Here is a 21,507-nt window from a genome sequence, read left to right on the forward strand (position 1 = left end):
GGCAGGAATCAGATTGTACGGGTTATAGTAAAGATTTAAAATTTTTCTGGATGACAGACACTGGAGGTTTTTAAGAAGGACAATTATATGATCTCAGAGTCAGATCCACAGCAAGCAATCTGTTGACAACAAGCAATGAATGAATGAACGAATGAATTTTTCACAACTTTTGGAACCACTGTGGTCAGTTCAACATCTATATATATTTTGGCTTAGGTAAGACTGAACTTTTGAGGTGTTATAATCATCTTCCAGTCACCCATTGGTTAATTATAACATATATAAATTTCTTGAATCAGGGATATAGTGTGATTGAGAAAAGCAACTAATAAATTTGGCAACAGAAGATCCAGGTTAGAGTATCTATTGTTACTAGCTGTCCAATCCTGGGGAACTGGAGTTTCAGTTTCTCCATCTAAAAAGTGAGAGAACTTTAACGTGTCCTGTTTATCTCAGAGAGCTGTTATGAGAAACAAACTAAACAGACCGACTGTTTTCATTACTAGGTTGTCTGAACACCTAGAATAATGTCTACATGTAACAGACACTCAAAACACTTACTAAATAAATGGAAAGAGGATCATATATACAAAAGTTAGCTGTAAATACTAAGAATATTCAGGAGGGTGGGAGTAAGGCTGGCCATAAGTTCTAGAACATTACAGAAGAGAAAGGATAAATGCCCTCACTCTACCAGTCACAGAAGATTTATTTTTAAATAATTCTTTTTTCACCCATGAATAATCTGCCTCAGGAACTTCCTAACATCAGCAAGAGAAAATGCAGAAAAAAACTGGTAAGATTTTTTACAACATGGAACACATTTTTTTTTTAAAAAAAAAGCTGTAGTCTAATGAATGGCCTTATTAAGGCTGGTAGACGTCTCCCTAAACTAAATGATACAACCAACTGATATACCAGAAGAATTTAATGATCAAGGATAACAAAGTTTTCTTAGAAAAAATAAATGTGAAAATAACAGAGATATGAAGGGGAACTAACTGTAATAGATATGGAAACATAAAATAAATGTAATACAATGTATTTCATACTGATAAAAGGATGGTAAGAGACATACATGAAAGAATAATCTTAAAAATAGACCCAAAGTGCCATTTCAGTCAATGAGGAAAAAATGAATTACTTAACAAGTGGTGTTGGGATATCTGACCAACCTCTTGTAAGGGAAAAAAAGCTTCAATCTTATCTTATGCCTTATATTAACAATAAATACGGTAAAACTTCCTTACCATAGAACATTCACATTTCATCAGAGAATAGTTTCATGGGGCTAGTAAAGACTTAATTTAACATAGGCTTACAAACCTGTTCGTAAATTTAACACCATTCTTCTGGATATCTACTGTACTGAAATTTTTATTATTACGAAGGACTTTTTCTTCCTTGCATGTTACGCGAAAATAATATCCAAATTGTGTGTTGGAATCCAGTTTAATCTGTTTGCCAGGATCCAAGCCTTCATGATCAGGAAAAAAAAGAAAAAGTATGTCATAGATATCTACAGCCATTTTCAATGTAAGTGTTTAAAACACTTAAATCTAAATAGTGAAAAATACCCTTTTATTACATGACAGCATACTGGAAATTATTAATATTATCCAACTGGGAAAGATGCACATCCTACTTCACTTACTTCACTCAAAAAACTACATGAAAATACTTAAACCCCCTTATTAATGTTAGCTTCTGATGCGGAGGCCTTTCTAGGTAAACCCAACCAAGGCTGCAGAGCACCAGCAGTGGGTGGCACACACTGTTCTAAGATGCTGTGGGCATGAGGGTAGATAAGAAATGGTCACTGTCCTTGAGGAGTTCTGCTGAGGGTTCTTTAGTTAACCAAAGCATTTCTCTGGAACTAATATAGAGTATAATTAAAGAAAACAAATATACTTTCCAAACAAAAACTTGAGACTCTGACAATGAAGCCCTAGAAAAACTAGGACATATACTTCATGTTAAGTGTAGGAAGCTTCACAAAACAAGCAATGACCAATCAGCTAGACTTCATGCACCTAAGATTTTTGAGTTTTTATGTTTGTCCTGTCCTCATAATCTCATTCATCATTGTGATCTTTAGACCCCAAACCAGAAGAGAGAGATACTGTCTACAAATTTATTTGCTAAAGCATGACTATGGAATGTTAGAAGCAGCAAACAACTAAAGACAGACCTCACTTGACCAGAGAGGAAAGAGACATAGAGAGAACATGGAGAGAGCTATGAAATGAGGAGGGTAAATTTCAATATCCTTCAAGGCAAAGATTCTTAAATCTAGGATCTAGTTCATATAAGGACTCTCCAAGGAAACTATTTGTAAAAATTTTTATATATATTGGTATGGGCATATACAAGAGTACTGCTGCTCTGAGGGGTCTTCTACTATGCTAAGATTTATCTGTTCAACATACATGTGAGAGAGGCTCAGAACAAAGAGGTTTATAAATTCAGAGCAAAAGAGGACAAAACAGTGTGAGACTAATTAGGGAACCGATAATCCAGGGAATTTAAATCTAATAATTTTTTTTAAGTTGATATTAATGAAGTGCTTGGGAACCCCAAAGCCAAATCAATGAACTATTCCTAGTAGAATTAGGCTTACAGAGGAGGTAACATTTACAACAGGTCTTATTTAAAAGACACGATGCAAGGGCATGTAGGGTGATTTGTCTGGCAGGAAGGTGGGATTAGGGAAATTAGTAAGAGAAGAATCTGAAGGGGAGGCCAAGCTCCAGATGTAAAGAACCCTGTATGTAGACTTTATGGGACTGTAATTTTATTCAGTAGAAACAAGGAAGTGGCATGATCAATTGTGTCTTCTAGGAAAGCAATTCCGGCTCCAGTATGGATACTGTGTAGACAAAAGAATTATTCAAACTTCCAAGAACCCATTCTTACCTAGTTCTCTAGCTGCACTTACTAATGTTGACTGCATCTTCTTTTCTAAGTCATCCATTATTTCTCTTAATTCACTCAAGTTAGGATCAAATGAAGGTTTTACAAGGAATTCATGGTTTTCCACCTAGAGACAGAACGAAGAGTAGCTAAATTTTATCAATGATGGGTAAAGATGGAAGTCATGAAAGTATTTTGCTTAATTTAAAATTCACTAATGTTTTGAGTTAAATGATTCACTATCCATAAGTTACTCAGTCACACTATAAGGAGTTTCTATATATGAACAGATATAAAGAGTTCTGTTTATTAGGAGCTTAGGTCTCTGGATATAGAAAAATTATTCATAATAAACATAGTGCTGATGATAATTTTGTCCCTAACAGTATTCTTTATTTTTATTTATATTTTTCCCTAAGCAACATTTAAAGACTGTAACAGAATGTGTAGTTTTTGCCCAAATCAAGGATCCATCTTAGGAATCTCGAAAAGTTAGCTCTTGAAATCCCTTTTTGAAACAAAATGACTAAAACTTGAACAGACAAATTATGAAAGAATATTTTTTAAAAAGAATGAATCCTATCCTTATAGACATTAAGAACTATTGAAAAGACCTAATTTTATGTAAAAATATGAGTCAGTTTTCTAAAACAAGATTTTTAAAACTTCAGTAAGTGAGATTGATATAAATTCCTCCCAATCACTATTCACTTAATCAGAGCACACCTTCTTCACATACTAAAATTGAACACAACACCACAATAGGGAAATAAAATCACAATACAGAAAGCTAGCAAAAAAAAGAGAATAAAAAGAGTTAATCAAATAACTTTCTCAATTTAAACCAACAAAAGATTTAATTATATAATACACTAAAATTTAAAATTTCAAATAAACCTAATTTTTTAAAAGGCAAAAGATTTATAAAAATACCTTTGCAAAATATAAAAATGTAAAGGTTGACATTTTCTTTTATAAAACGGCACTTGTTTGCATGTATGAGAAAAACATCAAGTCATTAAATGGGCAGGCATAAAAACACACAACTCACAGATGAGAAAATAAGTAGTAAACTAAAGCCACAGAAAACTGCTAAAGCTCCATAATAATAAAACACATGAATATTTAAGCAACCTTAAGATATTATTCTATAGCTTTTTTTTTTTTTTTTGCGGTACGCGGGCCTCTCACTGTTGTGGCCTCTCCCGCTGCAGAGCACAGGCTCCGGACGCGCAGGCTCAGAGGCCACGGCTCATGGGCCCAGCCGCTCCGCGGCATGTGGGATCTTCCCAGACCGGGGCACAAACTCGTGTCCCCAGCATCGGCAGGCGGACTCTCAACCACTGTGCCACCAGGGAAGCCTATAGCTTTTTTTTTTAAGGAAAAAGAAAAACCCTATCACCAAATACTAATGAGGCTATAGTGAAATTAGTATACTCATTCATTTCTGGTGAGAATCTAAGTTGTTATAACCTTTAAAAAAGAAAAAGCAATATGAGACAAGACTCAGAGATATTTGTTATACTCTGACATAGCAATTCTACTCCTGGGAATTCAATCTAAGGAAATAATGCAACAGAAGCAAACAACACAGGGATGAATAAAATCTCTACAGATTTATCTGTTACAACAAGACCTGGAAATAACAGAACATCACAATATTTGCACAATCATACATCACTAGAATATTATACAGTTATTTAAACAAACAATGAAGATGATCTAGAAACAAGGACCAAGACTTATGATAATCCAAGGAAAAAAATAATGCTACAATGGTGGATTGACAGTGTTACAGAACTGCCTTCTTCCAATGAAACTTAAAGAGAAGTGAGGCTGAGCCAGGCTTAGTTCCCATCCTCACTCCCACCTTCCAGAAATCCTCTGGTGAGTCAACAAAACCCTGAGAAATCTCACTAAGAATCCCAACCTGGAGAGTAGAAAGTTGAGGGGTGCCCTTACAGTTTCCTTCCGCAGATGGGGGAATACTATTCTGAAAATGCTGCTGGGAGACCCCAGTGAAGCAAGGGAAAGTGATGACTGAGCTCTAACCTAGTAAACACTCTTAGGTCACACACCAAATGGAGTATCCTTCATTAATGCCTTACTCCTCCCAAACAATGGATAAGAAAATATACCACCCAACTGAGTGTTCTAACCTAGAACTGAGGTATTCTAACAAACACAACATAATGACCTCTACGAGTTGTCTTTCAGATTATCACCCACCTAGCTCCAGAAACACACACACCCATTACACCAGACTACACAAAGGAAATGGAACAAAATAAACCCAGGCTTAGAACTCCAAAACGGGATAATGAAATCAAGAAGCAAGATAAAAAGAATAAGGAAGGGAAGTTAGATCCTAGCAATATCATTAAAATACAAATAAATACAACATAACAAAGAAGAGGAGAGATACTGTTGAATCAAATTACCTGTACTGACATAGTAGAAAAGACTTGATATAATCAGAGAGAATTCACATGAAAGAGATTAAAGTAATTAGAGAGGAGAAAGTAAGTATGGAAGATACTAGAAATCTTCAAAAACTCCACTATCTTAGAAATACTAGATAAAATATTATAAGCACTTTTTCAAATAAGTGTATAGTTGAGTTAGGGAAAACTATGTCTGAGCTCCTGCAAAGTGGAGAGTCCCCAGCATAGAGCAAGGCTGGGGGACCATGTTAAAAACCTACCTCATGAGATATGGTAACAATTAGGGAAACGTGCCTCTATCAGCCTGGGCCCCTGGAAAAAGGAAGGCAGGGGCAGAATCTCCTCTCTGACAATGTGTGACTAAAAGCCAGCCTTTACTATATATAAAATAGATAACTAATAAGAACCTATTGTCTAGCACAGGAAACTCTACTCAGTACTCTGTAATGACCTATATGGGAAAAGAATCTAACAAAGAGTGGATATATGTATATGTATAACTGATTCACTTTGCTGTACAGCAGAAACTAACACAACACTGGATATCAACTATACTCCAATAAAAATTAATTTTAAATAAATAAATAAAAGCCTGCCTTCACTGGAGTTGGGATTTCAAATGTCTGCTGTATGTCTCAGCAGTGAAAAAGGCTGCTGGGTATGGCCATTTCTATTATCCCCTCCTTCTACAGTGACAGAACTGACAATTTTTCATGAGACACGTAGCTACTAAGAACAAAGACTACATTTTCCAGCTTTGCTTGCAGCTGGTGTGGGCATGTAACTAAATTCTGACCAACAGAATGTGAGCAGGAATGATGTGTACCATTTCCAGAATGTGTCCTCATCTTCCCCTTTAGTCCTCTCCCATTGGCTGGAATAAAGATAAGGTAGTAAGCCATCCTGGACCTTGAAGATGAAGGCAACACCCTAAGGATGCTAGAGAAGTAAAGGGGAGACAGGGTGCAGAGACAGTGGGGCTGCCCTGCCAGCCCTGTGCTGCTATGCCTACACTGTCGTGATAGAAAATGAAACCCCTATTCCTGTTTAAGCCACTGTTATCGATTTATTTGAGGTTTCTTTTTCAACAGCTAAATCTTTGCCCTAACAAATGTAGAAAGCTACAGGCTGAGAAATAAATGTGTTATTGGGTTAATTACATTTGTAGGGTATAAGGCAAAAGCAAATTTTATCTGAGAGGATATATGATTTGCACAGAAGGAACCCAGATAAATGAGAATTCATAATCTAAACATACATAACAGACAAGGAAACAAGCCACCACGAGTAAGAGAGTCAAAAAAAAAAAAAAAAAAAACGGTAAGACTCAGCAGAAAGAAGGAACAGATTTAAATGCAAGAAATTTTCGAGATGGAATATTAAGAATGGGAATGGAACACCTGAGCAAAGAACAAGCTACTACTTAAAAAAAAAAAAAAAGACTAGGCAGACTTAGAAATGAACCAAACAACCTCTATAAATGAAAAATATAATCATTAAAAAAAAACAAAACCCGGGCTTCTCTGGTGGGGCAGTGGTTAAGAATCCGCCTGCCAATGTAGGGGATATGGGTTCGAGCCCTGGCCCAGGAACATGCCACGGAGCAACTAAGCCCATGGGCCACAACTACTGAGCCTGTGCTCTAGAGCCTGCACCACAACTACTGAGCCCATGTGCTGCAACTACTGAAGCCCACCCGCCTAGAGCCTGTGCTCTGCAACAAGAGAAGCCACCACAATGAGAAGCCTGTGCACCGCAACGAAGAGTAGCCCCTGCTCGCCACAACTAGAGAAAGTCCACGCGCAGCAACGAAGACCCGACATAGCCAAAAATAAATATAAATAAAATAAATTTATTTTAAAAAACCCAATGGGATTGTTAAACAACATATTAGAGCTGAAGAATGAGACCATGTGAAATAATCACAAAGAGAGCAGCACAGACACGTGGCAGAAAAAGAATGCAAAAGTCTGACACATGTCTAATCATAGCTTTAGAAAAAAAGAGTAAACACAATAGTCAAAGAGATAATGACTAATAATTTTCCAGAACTAATAAAAGACATGAATTCTCTGATTAAGAAAACACAGCAAATCCAAATAGGAAAAATAAAAAAGAAATCCACTTTTGGGCCCAGTGTAGTAAAAGGAACCAATATCTGGGATCAAAACTTGTCAACAATAATAGTGCAAGCCAGCAGACAATGCAACACAATCTTACAGGTACTAAGGAAAAGTAGCTGTCAATGTGGAATTGTACACTCAGATAAAATATCCTTCAAGAACAAGGGTGACACCAAGCAGGGGTTCGGGGGTGGGATGAATTGGGAGATTGGGATTGACATATATACACTAATATGTATAAAATAGATAACTAATGAGAACCTGCTATATAGCACAGGGAATTCTACTTCACTCCACTGTACAGTAGAAACTAACACAACATTGTAAAAACAACTATACCCCAATAAAAAAAAGAACAAGGGTGAAATACAGACATTTTCCAACAAACAAAATCTGACTAACAGACTCCCCCCCACCAATAAAGGAACTCCTAAAGAATATCCAGGAAGAAGAAATGAACAGCAAAGAAAATGGTAAGCAGATGGGCAAATCTTAACACTGACTATAGAGAAATCTAAGGGGTAAAAAAGATAGAACTAAAATATCAACCAGTAATGAAGAAATATAATCTGATCTAAGGTATTCTAAGGTCCTAGTATTCTGGGGGAGAAGTAAGAAGATGCTGATAACGTTTTTGACTTTGATGAGTTATGTATACACATTTTTTTAAAAAATTTGTGAAGAACTTCAAACCAGTGCATGTGTGATAGGATAGAGGAGGAGCATAAGAGGGAAAATGGGAATTTTTAAAACCCAATCAACATAAAATTAAGAAAGAACAGGTAAGGGGAACCAGGAACGATAAGAATCACAAAATAATTCGGTAGAAATAAATCCAAATTGCCACTTTAAAAAAAGAGATTATCAAATTAAACTTTCTTTTTTTTTTTGGCTGCTATGGGTCTTCGTTGCTGCGTGCAGGCTTTCTCTAGTTGCGGCGAGCTGAGCCACTCTTCGATGCAGTGCACAGGCTTCTCACTGCGCTGGCTTCTCTTGTTGCAGAGCACAGGATCCAGGCACATGGGCTTCAGCAGTTGTAGCTCATGGGCCTAGTTGCTCCACGGCATGTGGGATCTTCCCACACCAGGGATTAAACCCACCGCCAGGCAGATTCTTAACCAATGCACCACCAGAGAAGTCCCTATCAAATTAAATTTTTTTAAATTTTTTAAAAATTTATTTATTTTATTTATTTATTTTTGGCTGTGTTGGGTCTTTGTTGCTGCCACGGGCCCCCTCCAGTTGCAGCGAGCGGGGGCTACTCCTTGCTGAGGTGCACAGGCATCTCACCACGGTGGCCCCTCTTGTTGCGGCATGCGGGCTTCAGTAGTTGTGGCACACGGGCTCAGTAGTTGTGGCTCGTGGGCTCTAGAGTGCAGGCTCAGCAGTCATGGCACACGGGCTTAGTTGCTCCACGGCACGTGGGATCCTCCCAGACCAGGGCTCGAACCCATGTCCCCCGCACTGGCAGGCAGATTCTCAACCACTGTGCCACCAGGGAAGCCCTCAAATAAAATTTTAAAATAAATAAAATCCAGCTATAAGTTTTTACCTAAACCAAAAAAAACTCACGAAGGATGGGAAAAGATATACCATGTAAAAAACAAAAAAGAAGGACTCTGGCACTGCTTTCTTATGATCAGACAAAATAAATCTGAGGCAAAAAGCATTACATAATAATAGCATTACTATTATTTAAATATCCCTAAGAATGATAAAGGTTCAATTGCCCACACACACACACACAAAATGACAGCTCTGTGCCTTGAAAACATATGAAGCAAAAATGTACTGAATTTATGAAGACATCCACATTTCTCTCAGTAACTCAGCAGATTAAAATTAGCAAGTATCCAGACAATGTGAACAAAACAACTAAAGCTTTATCTAATGGACATATAGAGAACTCTGCAACCAAAATTAGGGAGCACTCATAATCCACACACACATGGAGAAGTTTTATGAAACTGACACACACCAAGCTTGGAAATTTAAAAACTTACTTCTAAACAAAAACTTACTTCTAAACAAATGACAAACCAAAGAACAAATAAATGATAATGGAATAAAGGACTTAAAACTAAGTAAGAAATTGTAGCTCTCAAAACGTATAGGATTCAGTCAGCTAAAACAACACAATGAAAGGAAAGTATAATCTTAAGTGCTTACTAAAAAAGAAAAGCCTGGAAAAGTAGTGAACGCTCAACTAAAGAGGCTGAAAAGAGACCAAATTTAGATGAAATATATATGTAAGAATAGAAATTAATGGGAAAAAAAAAAAAACCCAAAGATACAAAAAAGGATTTTAAAGGTCGATTTAGACAAGTTGATTCTCTAAAAAACAGACAAACTATGGAAAGGAAGAAGTGTCAAGGAAGGCACAAACAAATTATATTAAAAATAAACAGGAAATCTATCTGCAAATACAGCAGTCCTTTTAAAAATAATAAGCAATCACTATGAACAACTTTTAGCAATTGGAAAACTCAGAAATATATATCTACTAGAAATATATTCAGAATATAAATAGAACACTTACAACTCAACAACAGAAAGACAACACAATTTAAAAATGAGCAGGGCTGCGCTGGTGGCGCAGTGGTTGAGAGTTTGCCTGCCGATGCAGGGCATGCGGGTTCGTGCCCGGGTCCGGGAGGATCCCACGTGCCTCGGAGCGGCTGGGCCCGTGAGCCATGGCCGCTGAGCCTGCACGTCCGGAGCCTGTGCTCCGCAACGGGAGGGGCCACAGCAGTGAGAGGCCCGCGTACCGCAAAAAAATAAATAAATAAAAATTTTAAAAAAATGAGCAAAGGATCTGAATAGACATTTCTCCAAAGATATAAAATGATCAACAGGTACTTCCCTGGTGGCGCAGTAGTTAAGAATCCGCCTGCCAATGCAGGGGACACAGGGTCGAGCCCTGGTCTGGGAAGATCCCACATGCCGCAGAGCAACTTAGCCCGTGCGCCACAACTACTGAGCCTGCGCTGTAGAGCCTGCGAACCACAACTACTGAGCCCGCATGCTGCAACTACTGAAGCCCACACGCCTAGAGCCCATGCTCCACAACAAGAGAAGCCACAGCAATAAGAAGCCCATGCACCACAACGAAGAGTAGCCCCCCCTTACCGCAACTAGAGAAAACCCGTGCACAGCAACGGAAATCCAACGCAGCCAAAAATCAATCAATAAAATTTAAAAATAAAATAAAATGATCAACAAATACATGAAAAGATACTTATCATTAGACACCAGGGAAATGCAATTCAAAACCACAATCAAATACAACTTCATACCAACTAGGATGGCTATTAAAACAACAAAACAAAACAAACAAAAACCACAGAAAATAACAAGTATTAGCAAGAATGTGGAGAAACTGGAATCCTCATATATTGCTGGTGGGAATGATAAATGGTGCAGGGACTATGGAAAACAGTGTAGTGATTCCTCAAAAAGTTAAACATAAAATTACCATATGACTCAGCAATTTCACTCCTAGGTATATACCTAAAAGAACTGAACAAATTACTTGTACATGACTGTTCAAAGCAGTACTATTCATAATAGCCAAAGAGTAGAAACAACCTTTAAGTCCATCAACAAGTGACTAGATAAACAAAATGTAGTATATACATATAATGGAATATTACTGAGTCATAAAAGAAGCCAGTCACAAAAGGTCACATATTGTATGATTCCATTTACAAAAAATGTCAAGAATTGTCAAGTCCATAGAGATGAAAAGTAATTAGTGGTTGCCAGCATCTAGGGAAATTGGGAAAAGTAAGTAACTGCTAATGGGTATGGGTTTTCTTTTGGTGGTAATGAAAATATTTTAGAACTAACTGGTAGTGGTTGCACAACAGTGTAAATGTACTAAATACCAATGAATAACACGCTTTAAATTGGTTAATTTTATGTAAATTCCCCTCCAAAAAATGTAATCATTGGAAAGAAAAAAAAAGAAAAAATATATTTATGGATAGAAAGACTCAATGCTGAGAGGGAGGAGATATGGGGATATATGTATACGTACAGCTGATCCACTTTGTTATAAAGCAGAAACTAACACACCATTGTAAAGCAATTATACTCCAATGAAGATGTTAAATTAATTAATTAATTAATTTTAAAAAAGACTCAATGTTGTAATGATGTTGATTCTCCCCTAAGTTAATCATTAAATTAAATGCAATTTTAATCAAAATACTTAAGACAATATTATTTATAAAGTTTAGAAATAACCAATAGCACATATTAATGATATGAAAATATTAACATTAATGAAATGCATGAAAATTATAATAAACACCAATTTCAGGATAGCATGCAATTCTGTGGAGGGATGTATGCAAACAGGACTTTATAGTGTGCATACAAATGTTGATTATATTAGTATGACAAGTATTTTATAATCAAAATTTTAAACTTTTAAATACCTCAAAAAGGGGGAAAGTGGATGGAGAAATTAACAGGAGAAAGAATGTGGATAGAAAGAAGGGGAAAGGAAGGAAAAGGGGTGGGAAGAAAGAAGGAAAGAAAAAGAGGTCAAGGCCCAGAGGGGGCCAGACAGAGGAAAAGGGGAAGGTGAAAGTGGGGAAAGATAAAGGGGTGAAGGAAAGGGAACAGGAACGAAGAATTCTTCAGGCATCCAGGCAGAGCAGATTACCTGGAATGCGGGGATGGGGAGGCCGGTGGGAGGACAGGGCGGTAGTAAATCAAAGTGATAACAGACATTTCATTGACACTGAATGTCAGAAGATAGTGGTGCATCACCATTAAAGTTTAGGAAAGCTGTAACTATAATAATAAAGATTTGCTCGAGAATAAAGCTAAAAGACAGATATGCTTATCAAGCATGAAATAATTCAAGGACTATACTATCCATCAACCTTTCTTTTTAAAAAACCCATAACACCTGAAAAACAGATCTAGCCAAATAAAAGTGGAATCAAGCATTTTAAGGCCAGGAATGAAGAAGCCATGGTAAAAGGACATGGTAAGCACTGAATCCATTTACATATAAACATGAACATTAAACAGCCTGGAAATTGGAATTAAGGCTACAGACATGTTGTGCATATTTTAGCCCTGGCCAGTGTAAAAATATAACTATTAATAAATACCAAGAGGTATGAAGGGAGTTCTACAGAAGCACATACAAGAGTGGTTAACTGCTCAACTTTCAGAGCAGGTAATTAATACTCCAAAATTGAAATATGTCCTTCAAAGAAATCTCCAATCTCCTCATATTTTTCCTAATGTAAGTTTCTTTAACCTATGTTTTAGATTATTTTCCCTCTCTTATGGTAAAAAATTATTCATCTGAAGTTCAACAATTCCCTCCCATAATTTTTTTTTTCTGTTACACTGAAAACCATTAGGTTGGACCCTCTTAAAATTAGAAGTTACGTCTATAATATAAGCTCATTTCTCTATCTATGCATCTGTCTGTACATAACCATAAAAAGACCATTAGCTGTACCATTAGCTGTGTCTCAATGGAGGCACTACTAGGATTTTGAGTGGGACAATACTTTATTGTAAGGGACTAAAACACAAAATTTCAACATCTGTCCTCTAAACCTTCAATACTGCCCATACTTGAGAAAAGACTAAATGTTAGTTAACAGTTATTTCTGGGTGGTAGATGTGGAGGATATTTTTAACTACCATCTCTCTACCTTTCTGCATTGTGTGAATGCTATTTTATATAGATATCAGTTTTACAAAAACAGTGTTTTGTTTTTTATAGGACAACAATAAGAAAAAATGCCAACATTTTGACAGTTAATTCTAGATGGAAGAATATGAATACTTCCGTGTTTTGTATTTCTTTTTCGTTTCCGAGTACAAAAACTTTAAAGTATTTATATTTAATTTAAAGTTATAGTTAATTTAAAGTTATAAAGTATCTTTATAACTTACATATACTTATACAATAATGATATAGTTGTATGAGGATTATTTAATTGTGGTTTTTTAAAAACTATTTCAATTTCTTCTGTCCCAGTATTTTCAATAAAAATTTATCTAAAGTCATTACTTTTCCAATAGTAGATGAATTATCAGTAATAAGTGTATGTAAAAACTAAGATTCAAAGATAAAATGGTCCAAATACATACAGAAAGGTTTAAAAATTTAATACATCTCACTGAATCACCCAATAAACAAATATTGTTTACATTTTTGTGAAAAATCATTGTTTTTTTTGAACCCTGTCTTGGGGTAGTTTTGCTCTACATTTACTTCAAAAATGGAAAACCCGGGGCTTCCCTGGTGGCGAAATGGTTGAGAGTCCACCTACCGATGCAGGGGACACGGGTCCGTGCCCCGGTCCGGGAAGATCCCACATGCCGCGGAGCGGCTGGGCCCATGAGCCATGGCCGCTGAGCCTGAGCGTCCGGAGCCTGTGCTCCACAATGGGAGAGGCCACAGCAGTGAGAGGCCCGCGTACCACAAAAAAAAAAACAAAAAAAAACCTTTCTATAAGATTTATGGAAAGCAGCCACAAAAAACACCCAACACATTTATATAAAAAGCTAAGCCTAGGAAAAAACAAAAATTAACCCAACCACTCATATAAATGACTGCTCCTCTCATCACATGAATTCTTAAGTGCACAGGTAGAAAATATGAAATCATACATGAAATGATTGATATCCTCTTGAGGTTTTCTCAAAGTGGTTCTGAGTCACGTAACTGAAATACCTAAATTCACTACAAATATCTACAATGACAGTGAAGGTTTGAATTCACCTCATAACCTGAGCTAAGTTTAAAAGTTTGTAACTGAGAGTAAAGACAGAATCTTAGGAGACACTCCTGGTGGTCTTACAACAGTTATTTCCCTCCTTCTCCCTTCCCAGTAGTGCTCTTACTTTGTGTATCTCCAACTAGAGAAATAACCTACCCCTTGTATCTTAGGCCAAACATCCCATTCTATTTCTCTGGCCACAATCATTGCTTAAATAGTCCCATCAAGGCAAACTTCAGGACTCTTTCTTGGAATATGGCATGAACTGCTACTGGTAGGTAGCCATCCTAGAGCCAAAAGAGGAACCAGCCTTAGGTCAAAATTTAAATCATAAAAAAATAGAAGAGATCAAGAAATTAGGTCCTTTGGATGGCCTCACAGAGCTGCTGAATAAAGCGACTCTAAATAAAGCCTACCGTATCTCTAGACTTAGAATTTCATGAGCCAAGGTATATTGAGAGTTTAGATTACCTGCAAAAATAAAGAGTCCTAACTGATATTAAGTTTAACCACAAATAATCTACTCAGAAAATTTTAAAAAAGCAAACCCATAACTCACATCTTACTGGCACAGTACTTAATGTTGTAGGGGTCCACAACATGTCACTGTGGCATAAAAATTATATTGAGATGAAAGCATGAGAGTAGACTTTGTTTCTGAACTCTCTTATCTCCCTAAAAGCAGAGCCTCCCCAAAGAACTCAATTGTCGTTAAGTCCTTTCCCAGGGAGATTCACAACCAGGGAAGTCAAAACTATCATATCTTCCATCTGTTCTCCAAAGAGCTCATTTATCTTTCCTAAAAGCCATTTGTTTTACAATAAGTGCCTTTTCTCCCACTCCCCTTCCCCTAATATTCCCAAATTCTAACAGCTTCCTTGAGTCACATTTTTCTGTGAACTCCAAGTCTGTTCTCTTGCTAAATTTTTTTTTTTTTGGTCAGTTTAATTACCAGTCCCCCAAACAATGAACCTAAGAAAGGACAGGAAAAGTTTTCTTCCCCTACAAAGTTAACTACTTAATATTCTACTTTCAGATTTAAAAACTGGGGCTTGTCGTATCTAAAGTGACAGCAATGAAATGAGGACAAATGACCTCTTCTTTTGCAGTCTATATCCAACCAATTATTGCACTGCTTACCTTCGCAATCCACTCTTCCCAGACATTTATAAAATCTTATAACGCTCTAATCCCATAGCGTCATTCAAGAGTGAACACTGACTACTATTTTACAGTCACAGCAAATTCTAGTTTAACAGATATGTGTCAAGTATTTCAGAGCAAAGTAAAAATCCTTAACCCACAATAAGGATAATACAATGGAGTGAAGAAAGCACACCAGGCTGTTAACATTGTTCATCTGAAAAGAGGGAAGGAGAAAAATCAAGGACGGTCATTTTTGACTCTGTATTTCTTTCCATCATTTTGTTTCACTTGTTCTAATACTATATGTTCCATTTATAAGTAGAAATGCACTAAAAAAAGAAAAACAGTTTAAAAATTTATATCCTGGTATTTTAAATCTCTTTCTGGAAAACTACCCACAAGCACACTAACCTACAAGTAAATGAAAAAGACTGCCCTATCGCTGACAAAATATTACCAGAAAAGAAGCACTTATACCTACACACACACAGACGACACACACACACAAACACACGCACTCACACACATTCATGTGCTTCTAAAATCCAAAGATTTTAAACATCTGGATACCGCTGCCCCCTTCTTCCCAACAGGTGAGGATGTGGCCTCACCTGTGACTGGGCAGAGTTGGATATTTGTAAACATTCCTCTAAATGAAAGCAAGTAAATGTGTAGCTCTTGATGGTCAACAAAAACTCTGACTAAAATCCAGGTGGGAAAGCAAGAACTGAACTTTTCCATGTCATTACACCTATTTACACACTTGAAGGAACCCCGAGGCCAGGCAAAGCTCTGATGAAATGCTGCAGTTGATTTTGCCCTTTGTGGCCAGCTTTATTAGAAACTTCTAAGTTGCTATCTCCATGCCTTAATATTGTGGGTCTCAAACTTAATCATGTATCAGAATCACCTGGTGGGCTTGTTAAAACAGATTGCTGGGCTCCCAATGATCTAAAAGTTGGGCACCTAAAATCATTCCACTAACAGCAACATTACAGAGGAAACAAGAGCTAAAACACAAGTTTTCCTAAACAAAGGATGAATGATGCAAGTTTTCTGACTGTTTAACCTACAAGTAAATGGAAAAGATTGCCCTATCACTGACAAATTACCAGAAAAGAGCATTTATACACACACACACACACACACACACACACACACACACACACACGTGTGCTTCTAATATCCAAAGAGCACAGAGTAAACGAGGTTTAATTTCTTTAAATCTCAGTTAATGATCCAGTAAAAACAAAATAAATCAATATCATATATGGCAAATGTTAACTCCACTTAATCCAGTTATCAAGAAGAATGCAAAGAATCTAACTATTCTTTAATAAGAATAATGTAAGCACATATTTCCTGCATGATTATATTTAACAGGAAAGTTAGTGTAAAAAATTTCAAAGTATTAGTATTTAGAGTCATGGTTAACTTTTTAGTATACAACCACTCAGGAGATACACCCATACTCTAACCTCCTCCCCCAAAGACCTTCTCTACGTGGAAAAAAAAACAAGAGAAGCTGACTTCTCTTACGTTCTATGTTTACCTCTATACCTTTCCCTTTTCCAGTGACTATAACTTTCCTTCTTTCTTGGAATTAAAACAAAACTCAGCTTGCACATGTGAAACCTTTTATTTATGAAATTTCCTTTAACCAGGCCACTTATGCCCAACATTCACTTCCTCTGTTAATCTTTCTTAATTTTCGTCCACTGAAATGATTGTTATTAAAAAAAAGTTTAAAAACCTTTTCCCATCACTTAATCTTACATCCACTGTCTCAAAGGTGCCTTACAAAAGTGTCAAAATTAAATATTAAAAAGAGAAATCTGGAAAGTTTTCTGATGTGCCTTTGCTTTTCGAAACTATTCTGCCGCTTGTTTTAAAGAGTATATTGCATACCTGATCCATATCTAAAGTTGTTTCTATCATTTCCTGAAACTTGGAGAAATCAGAACGAAGATCAATAAGAGGAGTCACAAAAACTGCCAACAACAATGCCTGATGTTTTCCTAAAAGAAAGCAAAAAGTAAATAAATAAATAAATAGGTCCTATATTAAAAATACAAAACTACAAATCATGAAAATTTGCAATAATGAGCAGCCTTTGATCCCCAAAGCACAAACTGTGTAGCAGATCTCTGAAGTTACTACTCACTCAGGTATCTTAATTCAAATGTGTTTAGTACTTATATAGTAAGGGAGATGATCTGGCACTCAAAGTTTCCTACTAATAAAACACTGCCTGCCCTGCATGTCTGTTAATCGCCTTCAGAAGAGGTACTATAGATGCAGAAACGTGACATTAATTACAACCAAATGAATAGCGTTTCTTTTTAGATTTAATAACCCAAAGTTGAAGTCATTAAAATAAAATATCTAACTTACCTTATAAATCCCTAATTTCCATTAATAATACAGTGCTCCAATTAACAGAGGTTAAATCAAGCCACAAGTAAATGGAACTTCGCTTGATGCTGTTCAAGAGCACATGCTGGGGAATTATGTGAGGAGAAGTAAGTGAAGCAACAGGGTCTATAGTGTGAAAGGCATGAGTAGAGAGACCTGGAAGCCAATCCCTGCTCTGGTATCTATGGCTCTGTGATCTGGAGCCTCCTTTTCCTTGTCTATTACAATGGGAGTAATAACAACAGCTACCTAGAAGATGAATAAATAAGACAACTATGCTTAGTATATATACAGTAGTTGACACAACAGAAGCTCAGTAATAGTTACCACGCATTATTATTGGTTATAACACAAGGATTTTCTTCTGATCTCCAATAAATTCCCTTAGGAGAATGCTGCAAGTAATCTCTACCATACTGCATTTCACTCCAAAGCAACAATTCCCAACATTTTCCAGACGTATTGGCAGCTCTTGATTGAGAAAATGATGAAAACGTTATGATGGCAATCAGTAAAACTATTGAGAATTCATATTTTATTATTAATCACAACAGCATCTAGACATACTTAGAAAATAGTACATATGTGTGAAACATTAGACAGTCTATAAACAACTTTGCCCACATAATGTCTGTTGTGCTACAATGCCTGGTTCTTTATTCTGAATTAGCTCATATGCTATTGGTAAAGAGGGGAATGATGGCAGCAAAACATGGTGGTGGCACTGGTTCACGAATGATTTTTCCCCCAGCCCATTAATGTCTTGAAGAGATCAAGGGAAAGCTTTCACACAATTAAGAGTAAGCTTAGCAACATACAAAGACCTCAGAGTAGCTGGCTTAATGACCATTATACTTTCCACTATGTTAAGGTATGTGGAAAGGCTGAGTATAGATGAAGAGTACAAAAACATTTGCCACTGTTTAAAAAGAAATTTTTTATTCAACTGAATTCTATATACCCGGTTCAGATTTTTTTTTTTTTTAAATAACTTTATTTATTTATTTTTAACTTTGGCTGCGTTGGGTCTTCGTTGCTGCGTGCAGGCTTTCTCTAGTTGCAGAGAGCGGGGCCTCCTCTTGTTGCGGAGCACAGGCTCTAGGCGCGCGCGGGCTTTACTTGTGGCATGTGGGCTCAGTAGCTGTGAGCTCGTGGGCTGCAGAGCGCAGGCTCCATAGCTGTGGCGCCTGGGCTTAGCTGCTCCGCAGCATGTGGGATCTTCCCGGACCAGGGCTTGAACCCGTGTCCCCTGCATTGGCAGGCAGATTCTTAACCATTGTGCCACCAGGGAAGTCCCCCGGTTCAGATTTTTAACTTTGCTGAAACTGACATTTGAAGCAAATGCCCTCAAAGGGCATCTCGAAGGAGGAAATGAGCCCCAGACTTTAAAGCTGCAAGGTGTCACTTGATGCTGGCTACAAATGCAATGGAGATTTACGCAGGCTATTGCTTTTATTAAAGGTTAATGCTTTTGTTATTAATCACTTAAAATTTTTCATATTTTGAGGTCTACCTTATCTCTATTTTTTTCTGTAAGTTCTGTTTTCTAGCACAGGACTTCGAAGAAGGTAAGGTTTTCCAAGAAAACACAAGTGGTATTATTACAGAAGTACCTGTATAAACTTCAGAATATGTCCTCTAGCCCCTCACACCTTGCTGCAGCTCTTCTCAGAGTTAAAGTCCCTTCCTCTGCTCACTTGTTCCATATCCTGCAAAGCCTTCACTAGCATCTTGAATTCCTTCCCCTACTTGTAATTTGTACTGAGCCCCACTTGGCAATTTCCAACTGGGTTTTTCTTCCCCCAATTGGTTATGGTTTTAATTAAAAATAACAGCTCTATTGAGATATAAATCATATACCAAACAATTCTCCATTTTAAAGTGTATGATTCAATGGTTTTTAGTATATTCACAGATTTGTGCAACCATCACCACAATCAATTTTCAAACTCTGTCACTACCCTCAAAAGAAACAAGGAACCCTGTACCCATTAGCAGTAACTTACGATTTCCTTCCAACCTCCTGCCATTCCTCCAAGCCTAGGCAATCACTAATCCACCTTCTGAATCTATAAATTTGCCTATTCTGGTCTTTTCATATAAATGGATCACATTATACTGTGACGGCTTTTTTTCCACTCAGCATAATGTTTTCAGGGTTCATCCATGTTGTATCATGCACCAGTACTTCGTTACTTTTGACTGAGGAACAATCTTCCATTGTATGGATATGCCACATTTTATTTATTCATTCATCAATTGATGGGCACCATTGGGTTGTTGTTGTTTTTTTAAAAATCATTTTTGGTTTACTTCTAGTAAGAAAATAACATACTTTTCAGTACGATTGTTTTCAATTACAGAAGTACAGAAACTAAAATAAAATCTTAATAACACTATTACCTAAAAATATGGAACGCTTCACGAATTTGCATGTCATCCTTGCGCAGTGGCCATGCTAACCTTCTCTGTATCGTTCCAATTTTAGTGTATGTGCTGCCAAAGCGAGCATCACCATTGGGTTTTGATAAACTCCATCTTCCACTAGTTACCACAACCTAAAAAGCCTTACATGATCTATCCCAGGGTCTTAAACAAAGGTCCATAGATCCTTGAATTCAACATAGTACATAAACAAAGAAGAGAAGTAAATCCCATCTTCATTTTCTCTAACCTCTAACTGGAATCAAGCATTTTCTTCCATTGTTAATGTAAGTAATAAACCACTGTAGTATCATCAGTACTTGTGTCTTTGTCATCAGTTAAAATTCCAGATATATTTTCATATCATATTATAGTTTTTTGGAGATAACTTTAACATTTAAACTCATTAGCTCAAAATTAAAGAAGTTCGAACTTCACTCAGATCATGTTATTTGATGCATTAATAAAAAGGACTTATTTCTCAAGAATTTCTTTTATATTTTGATAAATGTATTTCAATATAATTGGCTTCCTATTTAACTCTATGTGTTTTATTTTACGCATTTAAAAACACTATTCTGACAAGTGGTTCACAGACTTTATTAGAAGCCAAAAGGGTCCACAGCATGAAAAATGTTAAGAACCTTGGATAGGCCTCACCTCTCTGGCCTCACCTCCTAACAAGCGCGCCCTTATTCTCTATCGCCATGCTTGACAACCCTAGCTTCCCTTAACTCCTTCAACAAGTCAAGCTATAGGTACTTATACTAGCTGGCCCCACTAGCCTCCCCTAGATCTTAACAGTGAGCTCTCTGTCATCATTTGAGATTCACCTGAGACAGCAATTCCATAGAGAGGCCATCCTTGACCACCATGTCCAGCATCTTCCTGGCCCAGTCAAGTCACTCTGCCACATCAAAATATTATGCTTTCTTTGTTGTACTTACTACTCTTTGAAATTCTTGCTCATTTATTTATCTCTCTCTACCCTTCCACTGTTACTGAACCTCCATAAGAAGAGGGACCTTATCTGTCATATCTACCATTGTAGTTCCCGGAACAATGCCTGGCACAAAGTAGGCAATGGATAACTCTATGCTGAATGAATGACATTATGAAGGGAGCAAGGGGCTTATGAAGCAACCAATCACTGGTCATTAGTTCTGATACATGCAACAGTCACCTAGGAAAAATACAAAAGATCACACTGGGAAATAACTGTTAGCTGCTGCTGCTTCTTTTTTTTTTTTAATAATTTTTATTTTTTGGCCCTGGCATGCA

The 21,507-nt window shown here is 36.9% G+C and overlaps 1 protein-coding gene and 1 non-coding gene across 2 annotated transcripts in view; both read right to left on the reverse strand.

Annotated features, from left to right (window-relative positions):
• MSH2 (mutS homolog 2) overlaps positions 1-21,507 on the reverse strand; it is a 73,363-nt gene that overhangs the window by 11,687 nt on the left and 40,169 nt on the right. Inside the window, exons 8-10 of the mRNA XM_019943195.3 lie at positions 17,296-17,405; positions 2,917-3,040; positions 1,327-1,477 (exon numbers count right to left, since the gene is read on the reverse strand). Coding sequence (XP_019798754.1) covers positions 1,327-1,477; positions 2,917-3,040; positions 17,296-17,405 — 385 coding nt within the window. The remainder of the gene's footprint in view (positions 1-1,326; positions 1,478-2,916; positions 3,041-17,295; positions 17,406-21,507) is intronic.
• Positions 20,208-20,314, reverse strand: LOC117307982 (U6 spliceosomal RNA). The gene has a single exon (XR_004521923.1). It is a non-coding gene; the product is annotated as a U6 spliceosomal RNA (small nuclear RNA).

The sequence above is a fragment of the Tursiops truncatus genome, chromosome 14 (assembly GCF_011762595.2).
Source record: "Tursiops truncatus isolate mTurTru1 chromosome 14, mTurTru1.mat.Y, whole genome shotgun sequence".
Lineage (NCBI taxonomy): Eukaryota > Metazoa > Chordata > Mammalia > Artiodactyla > Delphinidae > Tursiops > Tursiops truncatus.